The following is a 12724-nucleotide window of genomic DNA, read 5'->3' as shown; positions in this document are numbered from 1 at the left end:
TGTTATCGCCGCGGTGCCATTGAAGGAAAAAAATATATCATGCTACTTCTGGTGCACTTCTAGGAGATGCAAGGTAAATATCTGTCATTCTCTAGCAGCAAAGGGTAAAAAAAACTAGAGTACATTTTAAAATATGTCTGGTGCTTGTTTTGAAAAATCTAGGTATCTGGAATAAATCTTCCATTTTGGATTATATTTACACAGGCAGACTTTTTAAAAACTTTTCTAGTATGCTTGCTTCCTAGAAAGATCAATGTTATTTGATTTTTGCCTTGTTTTCTTTTCAGTGACATTGTGTTTCAGCCAGTAGCCATTTCTCCAAGACTCTTTCCATGTTAACCTATTTTCTACAGAACAAACAATACAGCTCTGACTGTGCACTTAGATGTCACTTTGTTGTAAAAGATATACAATAGATTAACTGACAAAGTAATCTTAAAGTCAATTTACAGTTTGCTGTAGATTTTACACAACCTCTGCATCCTCCCCACTGAATAGTGTATATATAGCATATTCCAGCACTATCCAAATACATACTTAGAGGGCTAGAGTCACAGTGCTTAGTTGCGTTGCAGAATAATTCTGCATGTCAGCTCATAGCCCATGCAATTCTATGGGCCTGTTCACAGTACTGAGCTGTAACTGATTGCATTATTCTAACTCGTTGCATGCAGAGGTTGTATTAAAGTCTACAGTATGTCCAGTCTCCACTGAAGTTCACATTATGACGTATGCATAATACAAATGAGCATTGTGAACCTAGCCTCAGTCCCATAGGAGAGTACACATTAAAGAAATGAACACATTAAAGAGATGAACACTGTGTGTGTGGTGGTGGTGGTGGTGGTGGTGGGGGGAGCGGTTGTTAAAGCGGAATGAAACCCAGCATTTCTTCTTTGCTCTAAAAGATTATTTACAGCATATTATATACTACCACCAGTTTTTTTTACTAGAACAGCATTCAAAGGGTTAAACACAGGAGTTACAAGCTCAGTGCAGAGAAAGCTGACCGCATCCGAACTGGAGATAATGTTATCTTGTGTTTACTTCATTGTATCAAGTGAGGAATGTGACACATTCTCTGACTGAGCAGACTCTCCTGAACACAGACAGACAATCAGAAAGTATTTCTGCTTAAATTAAAAGACGAATAAACCTGTTATGAATAAAATGCAAAGTCAGCTTTCAGAGCAATACAAGTGTACTTTGGGAACTTGTCATTTTTAAATGAATAATAATACTTATGCACAAAAGCAAATATGATAACCATATGGCATATAAAAAGTAGGAAAACATGTTTTTTTGAATATTATGTCAGAGTTTTATACCCCCTTTAAGATAGTGACTTAGTGTATACAGGTACATTTCTAAAATCTCTGCTGCATAATCCAATGCTCATCATAACAGTTTATAAAATACAATACAATACAATAACATTTCTATAGCGTTTTTCTCCCATAGGACTCAAAGCGCTTAGGCTCTCTCAGATTCAGTAATTGGTAGTAGGATGAAGTATTCCCACAACAAAAGTTATATTTCTGCAAATGCCAAACTGAACAGGTGGGTTTTCAGTCTGGATTTAAACACGTCCAGGGATCTGGATGTCCTGATCTGTTGAGGTAAGGAGTTCCAAAACGTAGGGGCAGCATGACAGAAGGCTCTGGGACCAAAAGTTTCCAAGTAGACTCTGGGTATGACTAGATTATTAGAACCTGTGGATCTGAGAATGCGGGGATTGCTACGCAGCTGCAACATATCTTTCATATATCCAGGGCCTAGATTATTCAGGGATTTAAATGTCAGTAGCCCGATCTTGAATAGGACCCTCCATTCTATAGTTAGCCAGTGAAGGGAGTGCAGGACTGGCGTTATGTGGCAGTGACGGGGTTGGTTGGTTAGCAGTCTGGCAGCAGTATTCCGTATCAGCTGTAGGTGGTACAAGACCTTTTTTGGAAGGCCAGTGTAGAGAGCAATACAGTGGTCCAGTCAGGATGTGATGAAGGCATGGACTAAGGTTGGCAGATCTTCTGGGGGGATGAGGTGCTTGATTTTTGCAATGTTCTTCAGGTGAAAATAGGATGATTTCACCACAGCATAGATTTGAGTTCTGAAGTTTAAATCCCCATCAATTAGAACTCTCAGGGTACGCACATGATCAGAGCTGCGTAGATCCGTGCCTCCTATTCCCAGTGGTGAAGACTGCAGGTTAAGTTGTTTTGTTAGCATGCTCTGCCCTCCAATCAGAAGGACTTTTTTGTCTGCATTTAGTTTCAGCCAGTTGTCATTTATCCATTGCTGTAGTTCACGTAAGCAGGCGTTTATAGTTAGAGTTGGGTATGTCACACCAGGCTTGAAGGAAGGATATAGTTGGGTGTCGTCTGCATAGCAGTGGTATGTCAGGCCATGTTTTTGGATTAGTTTTCCAAGCTGTAACATGTAAATCGTGAAAAGCAGGGGAGAGAGGATTGAGCCCTGGGGAACACCATACTTAAGTGATACAGGGGTGGACAGGAAGGCCCCCATAGACACTTTGTGTGTTCTGCCACTCAAGAAGGATTGGAACCACTGAAGAACTATGCCATCAATGCCACAGTATTCCTGTAGCCTGTTTATCAAGATGTCATGGTCAACTGTATCAAAGGCTGCAGAAAGGTCTAGCAGTATGAGAATTGAGCACTCTCCTCTGTCTCTTGCCATGAGCACGTGGTTGCATATTTGGATGAGGGCAGTTTCAGTGCTGTGGTGTTTCCTGAAGCCAGACTGGAATGGGTCATAACTGTTGTTTTGTAGGATTTGGGCTTCTAGCTGGAGGTAAACAGCTTTTTCAATTAGCTTGCCCAGAAAGGGGAGGTTAGAGACAGGTCTGTAGCTGGACATTGCATCTGGGTCCAGTGAGGGTTTTTTGAGGACAGGCCTGATGATTGCTTCCTTCAGTAAAGCAGGAAATATCCCTGATTGTAAGGAACAGTTAACAACAATAAAAAGTACCAGGGTCTTCACAGTGCGGCAGCTGACACCCTCTGCACCCTCTGCAACTACTAAATGATGGAAGATGAAGCTGCAGACCAGTGGTTGCTGCCAGCAGCTAATATGACCATACAGTTATTAGTAAAAAATTGACAAGGTACAGATCGATACAAGCCTGATCTGCCAAAATCGAATTAAATGTGAGAGAGGTTGGTGTCCCTGGAGAAGAGAACCAGCTCTGCAGAGGACACACTGTCCACAACTTGTGGGCACACAAACTTGAAGCATGGGCAGAGGACACAGAGAACAGATGCTAGATTCTGGGTCTACTGGATCTGGAGATTCTGGGTCTACTAGAAGGTGTGGTGGGCTTTAATTGGGTTATATTTACTGAAGAACTTCTACAGCAACATCTCTTCTATAGAACTTTGCTTCTTTCATTATACTATTTGTTGAACTGCTTCGCCTTCATTGAAGCAGTTGAGGTCCCTGTAGTCTTTTGCATTCTTTGAATCCTTGACCTCATCCTGCACTCTAAAGGTGCTCACTAATGATACAATCTTGGCACTTTTTTTATTTTTTTTACACAATAATAATTTTTATCGTACTAAAATCTCGCACTGTAAAGGAACGCAAACTGTATATGTTTACAGAGTATAAATGAATCTTACAACTTGTGCATTATACGAGGGACTACCTAAAGTACCCATTCAAAGTGTATTCACTCAGTTTGCTCTTCTACTACATAGATATGGTAAGATTGTTTAATCCAGATTATATCGTTAGTGATAACCTTTAGACAAGGTTTACGCTTGTAAATAATTGAGTCCAATTTACAATTTCCTAAAAACCTAAATGCCGGATATGTAATGTACTTCAATAGCACCTTATTCTTGTTTGCAACCATATGTGATCTGCGTTTTGTGATTTTTCTGCATTTTAAATGTGGATGGCAGATCTGCTTTTTTTTGTGTGTAATGTGCAATTCAAGTTTCCATGCAAAGCAGTGGTAAGCCAGAAAAGTCCCATGTGTTTTACATGAAGATTTTCATGCAATGTTTTTGGTTAATTACATAGATTTTCATATGAATTAAATTCATTGGTATTCACGGACAATCATAATTTGAAATTCCGCATATAAAATTGCAAAAATGCGCAGGAAAGTTTGTACAGAAAAAGAAAACAAAAGTTACAATAGCAAAATAACGCATACGGTAAAATCACCTAATATGCTAGGAGTGTGAATGCTCCCTCTAAGTGACAGTCTTGAAAGGACTGGAGTGAAAATAACATAGGGAATAAAATAGCTTTTTTTGTTTTGTTTTGGTTTTTTTACAATATTCATTTATAGATTATTTAGTCAGTATTTGCCCACTGTAAAATCCTTCCTCTCCCTGATATACATTCTGAAATTTATCACCGGTGGTGACATCTTTAGTTCTGCCAGGTGATCTGTACAGAAAGTTTGTTACTGAGAGTTCTATGCACAGAGGGAGATACTGCTGTCTTGCCAGTTGGAAAAAAGACGTTGTTTCCCAAAATGCAAAGATGTTCACAGGCAGAAAACTGTAAAGGTCCTTTTACACTATTATAACTGAAAGAAAATTGATTTTCAAAGTAATGTCCATGTTTCCCTATGGCCTCTTTTACACTAATCGCGTTTTAACTGAAAGCTTTTCTTAATGCACTGCTTTTGAAAAAATGCGTACTAACGCACACTAATGCACACTAACACATACCAACTGATTACCGGTAAGTGTAAATGGGCCCTAAGGACCATGGTTTCACCACATTATGAAGCATACAAATGTCCCTGATGATCTATTCGAGAAAAGGTAAATATTTATTGTGGGGAAGGAGGTGTCAACTAGTATTGATTGGGATGAAGTTCAATCCCGGGCTAAAGGTACTGGAATTGGAGTAAATAGTGATAGCTTTTACATATACCATAGAACATCTTTCTTTTTTACATTGACGAGATCGGTAACGGTCGTGGTCAAAAGTTCAATCCGATTGCACAGTGTATCCATATTTTTTCTGGTCTGCTGTTCTGTAACGATTGTATAACATTTTGGTGTAGCAACACAGGCGTCTGATTATGTGGTGATCTGCAGAATCACCAATAATACAGACGCTATACCTGATTATGTGGTAATCTGCAGAATCACCAATAATGCAAGTATAGCTAACAGGAATACAGAATGAGATGTGCTTGGTGCAACAGTAACTGATTAGTTTAATGAGACCTCACCAGAGGAGCTGGTGGGTACTATCACAAACAGTAACTGAGTAGATTTAACTAAACCTCACCAGAGGAGCTGGTGGGTACTATCAGAAGAGCACCTCACCAGTGGCAAGGGCCCACTGGTGAGTAGAGAGGTCAGACAGACTAGGTTCGGCAACTGAGAGGCAGATACAGTACAGAATCAGTAGGCAAAAGAGTAGTAGGTATTAAGGCAGAGGTTCAGCAACTAGATCAGATGGGCAGAGGTACAGAAACGTAAAGCAATAGCAGAGTCAGAGATAAGCCAGTCATACACAGAATATCAATAATAATACAATAAAGCAATAGTCCTAGTCTTGTGTGAAATCCCTGGTTTCCTCCCAGATCAAAGCACACCGGATACTAGTCTAAGGTCTGAGCGCTAACACGTATATATTCGCAACAGCAGACAGGTTGCGAGTGAACCGTGAAGGCTTAAGAAGCAGAGGAGACCTCACAGCCGCGCCCACTACAATTAGCCAATCCTGAGTGGCGTGAGTCCCCTCTGACGTCAGCCGACCAGCGGGTCAGCTGACGCGCCTCCTCCCAGCATAAAGGTCCTGTCTACACGCGCGGCTGCACGATACAGCAACACTATGTGCCAATGACAATTCCGTCCTCGGTGTGCTAGACGCCGGCGGAACGTAAAAAACGTCCGAGCAGGGAACCGAGGCGGCTGCGGAGACACCCTGCGTGCCTGCAGCCGCAGATGTTACACCTTTTTATAGGCTTGTAAAAAGTAAGTTTGGGTACAATTAATTTATTTTCTTATGGGCTTTTTTACCTCTTTCTGAATTTCGTCTGCATGCACCATAAAAATGCATTAATGGAATTCATTGGGTCATTCCTATTGCATTCCAAGCTTCACTAAATGGCTCCTCCCTTCCCCATTTCTTTTTGTGTGTGTGTGTGTGAGGGGGGGGGGGGGGGGGGGTGTAAGAGTCCATACTGAATACTTAAGAAAAAATAAGGGGTCCCGTAGACACTGTGTGGTGCTCTTTTACAGAAGAATGTTGTTTTCCGATTGACTTCAATACGGCCAAGTCTAAAGAAGCATCATGGTAGAAATTGGCTTTTACTTTATAAATGTAAAAACTATGGCAAAACAAATGAATAAAGCAAATCAACAACTAATTTTATTTTTACTTGGGTATTTTTTTTTTTGAATTATGCAGTTATTACAACATATATGTGTAGGGAAAAGACTTTGACCACAGAAGAGGGGACAACCACCAAATAGAATTAATAATTATTGTTGCTTCAGGCGTGCTTTTATTTTATCCAAATAAAAACAAGTACACCGCGTCTGGGAGTGTTTAGGTTGTAACTAGAATAATAATGACTTGAGCTGGTTGAGTTGTGGTAATGAGAGTCAATGGCTAATAATATACATTATGAAGTAACTTATGAAGGTTTTCTAATCCATACTCCAAATGGGCAATTTTAGTGAAAGGGAAATAAACTGATTCGACATGAAATCACTGCTCATCTCTTAATATATTTTCTTATGGCTCCCCATGTTCCAGTAAATGATGTGCCTCTGAAACAGGAGCAAGGTTAATTGCCTAGTGTAATCATTACATACACTTGATGAATACAAATCGTGGAATGATTAACATTTGTAAGTTAAACTTTCACGCTGCAGTAGCACCTTGTGCTCTTCCAGTATGACTTGTGGGAGGTCCACTAAGGAAAGTCTAACCCTGTGGAGCAAAAAGTGACCGTTCATTATTTACGGAACATCAAAATGTCATATTTTATTAATTTGCTTTGAGGAACAGATCAAATGTTCTGGGTTTGCCTTGGAAGTGTGAACGTTCTGACACTGTTCCTGAATTTCTAAAGATAGACATATATTATTAATACAACACTTTCCAATACCAGTATATTATTTTTAACATATATTGCAGTCAAGCATTAAAATCATACACATTTATTCCTGTTCTATGGATGCTAAGTAGATGAATGTCTCTGTGTTACATCTGGGTGGTCATCTTGAATAGCTGGATTTTTTACTTCACTATTCTGTATCTGTAGCCGTCCGTTACCTCCTGAAAGACCCTGAGCTACCTGCCTGCCAGTGTATCTGCATGCACTCACATCTAGGAACATACAGTAGCCTCAATCGTTATCTTGTAAGTTGTGCTACACAGAACTATGTGACGACTCAAGGATCTACAGTTCCACATAAAAAACGCCATCATGATTTACCAATGTTTGATGCAGAAGTCCAAGTCTTTTCCACTGAGTGAGAAAATAAAACTGGGGCCACTGTGTCAGTGAAAGCTGTCAAAATGGCACTTAATTTAGAGATATTTCCTTTGAAACACAGTTTGGCCTTTTACATAGTTTTCATACGATACTCAAATGTTTTCAAGCTACTGTACAAACAATGTATCCACCAGTGCATATTATAATACATATACGTGTCACACTTCACCCAACATACAAGGTCACTCCCACTCTGAGACTTAACCTTTAGTTATACGAAAAATCCAAAAGGGATCTACACATAAAAAGTGTCTAACCTTACATATACACCATGAGGTGCATGCAAAGTACTCGTATCACAACATAATAACGTGTATTATTAATCCGACAAGACATACTGCCCACATATCACCCCGTAGTTGATAAACATATCTGTAATCTGTAATTGGCTTCCCCCCTAAAAAAAAAAGAATTGGCCCTAGACTACTGTACATACAGTACACAATACATACATATACATATGACTATAATAGGGATTAGACTAAAACTTCAGACTTAGGCCCCATTCACACTTACGGTTCGAGTCCGCAAGTGTCCGGGGGTCCGGGTCCGGGGGCCGCAAAGAGACCGTACGGGTCTCTGCGGTGGCCACAAGTTGCGCCGGATGCATGTATCAGTTCCGGCTACAATAAAGTAGCCGGAACTAGATACATTGCAGTGCCAGAAAGGCACTGCAAGCATGGGGGATACCGGCGTGTAGTCCGGGCCCCCCAGGTGGCATAGGACCGGTGCTGGAAGCATCCGGTCCTATTGCCAGTGTGATGAGAAACATCCGTTTCTCATTGCACAGCATGGCCGCATGCGAAGGGTCAGGATCCGGCCCGGGTCTGCAGTCGCACCGGGACGGACTGAAAAATAGCGCATGTTGGAAAAAAAGCCGGATTGTCCCGGGGCTGCGTTCCCGGATCGGATCCGGATCCGGACGGCGCACGAGTGTGAATGGAGACATTGATTAACCACTTAAGGACCAAGGTGATAGAGATCTACGCCCTGTTTTGATGGGCTCCTAGTTGGCAGGGCGTAGATCTCTATCACCGGCGCCGCCGCTCCCCGCCGCGATCGTCTGCACGGAATCCGGAGCTCTTAGCTGTCTTATGACAGCTAAGGCTTCCGGGTATCGGCAGGAGCCGTCACTGATTGGCTCCCTGCCGTGTGATCGCTGTGAGCCAATCACAGCGATCACCCTCCGAAAGGCAACATAGTTGCCGTTCCGCCTCCCTCTCCCTGTCACTGTGAGGATCTTTTGTGACAGGGAGAGACGCACAGCCTGCAGCCGTGACAGGCTGTGCGATTTTACCAAAAATAACACTTGAGATACATTTATTTATCCCGATCTCCCCCCAATTCATCCCCTGATCCCCTCCCAACCACCCATATATATATATATATATAGAATATATAGCTATATATATATAGTATATAGCTATATATATATATATATATATATATAGCATATAGCTATATATATAGTATATAACTATATATATATAGTATATATATATATATATATATATATATATATATATATATATATATATATATATATATATATATAAAATATTTACTGGATTGTGATTTTATTTACTGTGCTTTACTGCAGTTAGATAGGGGTTAGTATAATAGGCAGGGTATATAGTGTTTAGGGTATAGTGTAGGGTATTTAGGGTTTAGTATATAGTTTAGTATATAGAGTAGGGTATATAGGGCTTAGTTTATAGTGTAGGGTATATAGGGATTAGTATATAGTGTAGGGTGTATAGGGTTTAGTATATAGGGGTTAGTATATAGTGTAGGGTGTATATATAGGCTTTAGTATATAGCGTAGGATATAAAGAGTTTAGTATATAGTGTCGGGTATATCGTGTAGGGTAAATCGGGTTTAGTGTACAGTGTAGGGTATATAGGGCTGTATATCAGTAGTGTAAAGGGTGGCATATAGGTTCAGGGTTTATACGCTTACGTATATAGTGTCAGTGTGGGGTCTGATATTGTCTGTGCATATACAGGCTTGTTAGGGTATATTGTGTCCTTTATATTGTGTCCTGCACTATATACGTGATGGCGAAGAGATCTTTTACTGCTCAGCAGATTGTAGATCTGATCTGCCAGTCTGGGGAATCCAGTGAGGAATTAGACTCTGAAGAATCAGAGCCTGAAGATTCAGACTCAGAGTTTGAGCCAATCCCTGACAGTGACACCCTACCAAGTGAATCGGACGTGGAGGAGACTGAGAGTTCTGAGACAGCCATGCCAGAGCAGCCAAGCACTAGTCAGGAGCAGGAAGAGAGTGTCGCAACACCTAGACAGAGACGCCGCAGGCAACAGAGCGCTTCTACTAAACGTCGCCGCACTGACGTACCGGAGGAATTGCTTCACCCCGTGTGGTCGCCTGCCAACCTAGAAGCACCCTCAATTCCTCCTTTCACAGGCCAGGCTGGAATTAAAGTGCAAACGGCTAACCTCTCCCCAATTCAATTTATGGAACTCATAATCACTGATGAGCTCCTCGGCTCTATTGCTGAGCAAACAAACTTATACGCTCAGCAACACATTGCTGAGAAACCGCAATCCAGCTATGCGAGGCCTAAGAACTGGTGGCCCACTACAGTGGAGGAAATAAAAACATTTTTAGGCCTCACAATAAACATGGGCATTACCAAAAAACCAGACCTAAAACGGTATTGGTCGAAAAGACCAATTCAACATATGGGGATTTTTTCGCAAACAATGTCGAGGACACGTTATTTGACCATCTTGCGCTTCCTCCATTTCAGTGACAATTCCCAGTACCAAACCGGAGAAGATCCAAATATTGATCCCCTATACAAAATTCGGCCCCTAATTGACTACCTATCGCAAAAATTTTCAGAGGTATACGTGCCAGAAAAAAATATAAGTATTGACGAGTCCCTGGTACACTTCACTGGTCGACTTAGGATCAAGCAATACATCCCTTCCAAGCGTGCCAGATATGGCATAAAAATTTATAAGCTTTGTGAAAGCAGCACTGGCTTTACATGCGCTTTCCGAGTGTACGAGGGAAAAGACAGCCAGCTGGATCCACCTGGGTGCCCACCTTATATGGGCACAAATGATAAAGTTGTCTGGGATCTGATTCACCCTCTCCTGAACAAAGGATACAACCTGTACCTAGACAACTATTACACCAGCATCCCACTATTCAAACATTTAGCGAGAGAGAACACGCCAGCTTGCGGTACCATCAGATCCAACCGCAAAGGCTTCCCTCAGAGCCTTGTCAACAAGCGCCTCAAACCTGATGAATCTGAGGGTCTCCGCAGTGAAGAGATGCTGGCTCTGAAGTACAGGGGAAAAAGGGACGTATATATGCTTTCAACCATACATACTCCTGAAAGCATAACACCCAGGACTGGAGCACAAGAGAAACCTAAATGTGTTCATGAGTACAGCCAATATATGGGTGGTGTAGACCGCAATGACGCGGCAATGAAGCCGTACCTGGCCGCACGCAAAACCAGATATTGGTATAAAAAATTAGGCTTATACTTGCTGCAGTTGGGAATTTACAACAGCTTTATACTATACAAAATGTCAAAAAACCCTCTCAGCAATTTAGAATTCCAGGAGGAAATAGCTGAATCTCTCATTTCCAAAGCTGCAACTCACCCTGGCAGAAGATTTGATTCAGTCGAGAGACTTTCTGGATATCATGTTCCAGAAATTATACCACAGACGGGGAAAAAGCAATACCCCCAGAAAAAGTGTAGGGTCTGCACTAAACAAAAAATAAGGACGGATACACGATACCATTGCCCCGAATGTCCCGAAAAACCAGGACTTTGTTTGAAAGACTGTTTCAAAGTGTACCACACCTGCCTAAATTTTTAACTTGGATTGTCCTTCAAATTTATGGTACACAAAGCGCCAGTAGCCACACATAGGCGATATAATTTTATTCAGAAGGAGCAACTGAAACCCCCCGCCCAAAAAAAATTGCTACATTTATTTTTTCTTCCCAAACATTCCATTCAAATTGAAGTATTGTAGGCATTCACCCCACAAATGATTCAGTAATTCCTTCTGAATAAAACGATACCACATATGCGTGGCTAGACTATTGCTTTAGTTCAAAGCTGTGCTGAGAAGAAGTTGTCAATTATTGAACCTTCAAAGACCATAAATCACACGTTTGCAATTTCCAGCACAGCCCGCTTTCAATTAAGTCTGAGGTAAAAAGTCCCTCAATTTCCCACCAAAATGAACCCATTTTGTAAACTAGACCCCCTGAAGTATCCATCCGTGGGGGCATTGATGATTTTGACAGCACATATTATTGGTGGAAATTGATGGAATGTATAAGGACAAAAAGAAAAATTCATTTATTTTATTCAATTTCCACCAATAATCTATGCAGTCAAAATCATCAATGCCCCCATCGATGAATACCTCAGGGGGGTCTATTTTACAGAATTTGACAGACTCTTTACCTCAGACTTCATCAAAAGCGGGCTGTATTGGAAAATGCAAGCGTGTGATTTATGGTCTTTGAAGGTTCAATAATTGACAACTTCTTCTAAGCACTGTATTGGACTAAAGCAATAGTCTAGCCACACATATTTGGTATCGTTTTATTCAGAAGGAATTACTGAACCATTTGTGGGGTGAATTTCTACAATACTTCAAAGCATGTCTGTCACAAAACAGAAAAACTGACATGTCTGAATAAAAAAATGATTTTTTCTTTTTGTCGTTATACATTCCATCAATTTCCACCAATAATCTGTGCAGTCAAAATCACCAATGCCCCCATCGATGGATACCTCAGGAGGTCTAGTTTACAGAATGGGGTCATTTTGGCGGGAATTTGACAGACTTTTTACCTCAGACTTCATCAAAAGCGGGCTGTGCTGGGAAATGCAAGCGTGTGATTTATGGTCTTTGAAGGTTCAATTATTGACAACTTCTTCTAAGCTCTGTATTGGACTAAAGCAATAGTCTAGCCACACATATTTGGTATCGTTTTATTCAGAAGGAATTACTGAATCATTTGTGGGGTGAATTTCTACAATACTTCAAAGCATGTCTGTCACAAAACAGAAAAACTGACATGTCTGAACAAAAAAAATGATTTTTTTCTTTTTGTCGTTATACATTCCATCAATTTCCACCAATAATCTGTGCAGTCAAAATCAACAATGCCCCCATCAATGGATACCTCAGGAGGTCTAGTTTACAGAATGG

At 40.9% G+C, this 12724-nt stretch overlaps 1 protein-coding gene across 1 annotated transcript; it reads left to right on the top strand.

The window, feature by feature from the left end:
- Positions 1-9559: 9559 nt before the first annotated feature.
- On the top strand, positions 9560-11371 carry LOC137544964 (piggyBac transposable element-derived protein 4-like). Its single transcript, XM_068266063.1, has one exon. It carries the CDS (start codon positions 9560-9562, stop codon positions 11369-11371), a length of 1812 nt encoding a protein of 603 aa, XP_068122164.1.
- Positions 11372-12724: the final 1353 nt, after the last annotated feature.

This window comes from Hyperolius riggenbachi, chromosome 2, assembly GCF_040937935.1.
Source record: "Hyperolius riggenbachi isolate aHypRig1 chromosome 2, aHypRig1.pri, whole genome shotgun sequence".
Taxonomy (NCBI): domain Eukaryota; kingdom Metazoa; phylum Chordata; class Amphibia; order Anura; family Hyperoliidae; genus Hyperolius; species Hyperolius riggenbachi.
This window is presented reverse-complemented; position numbering and strand designations above follow the sequence as displayed.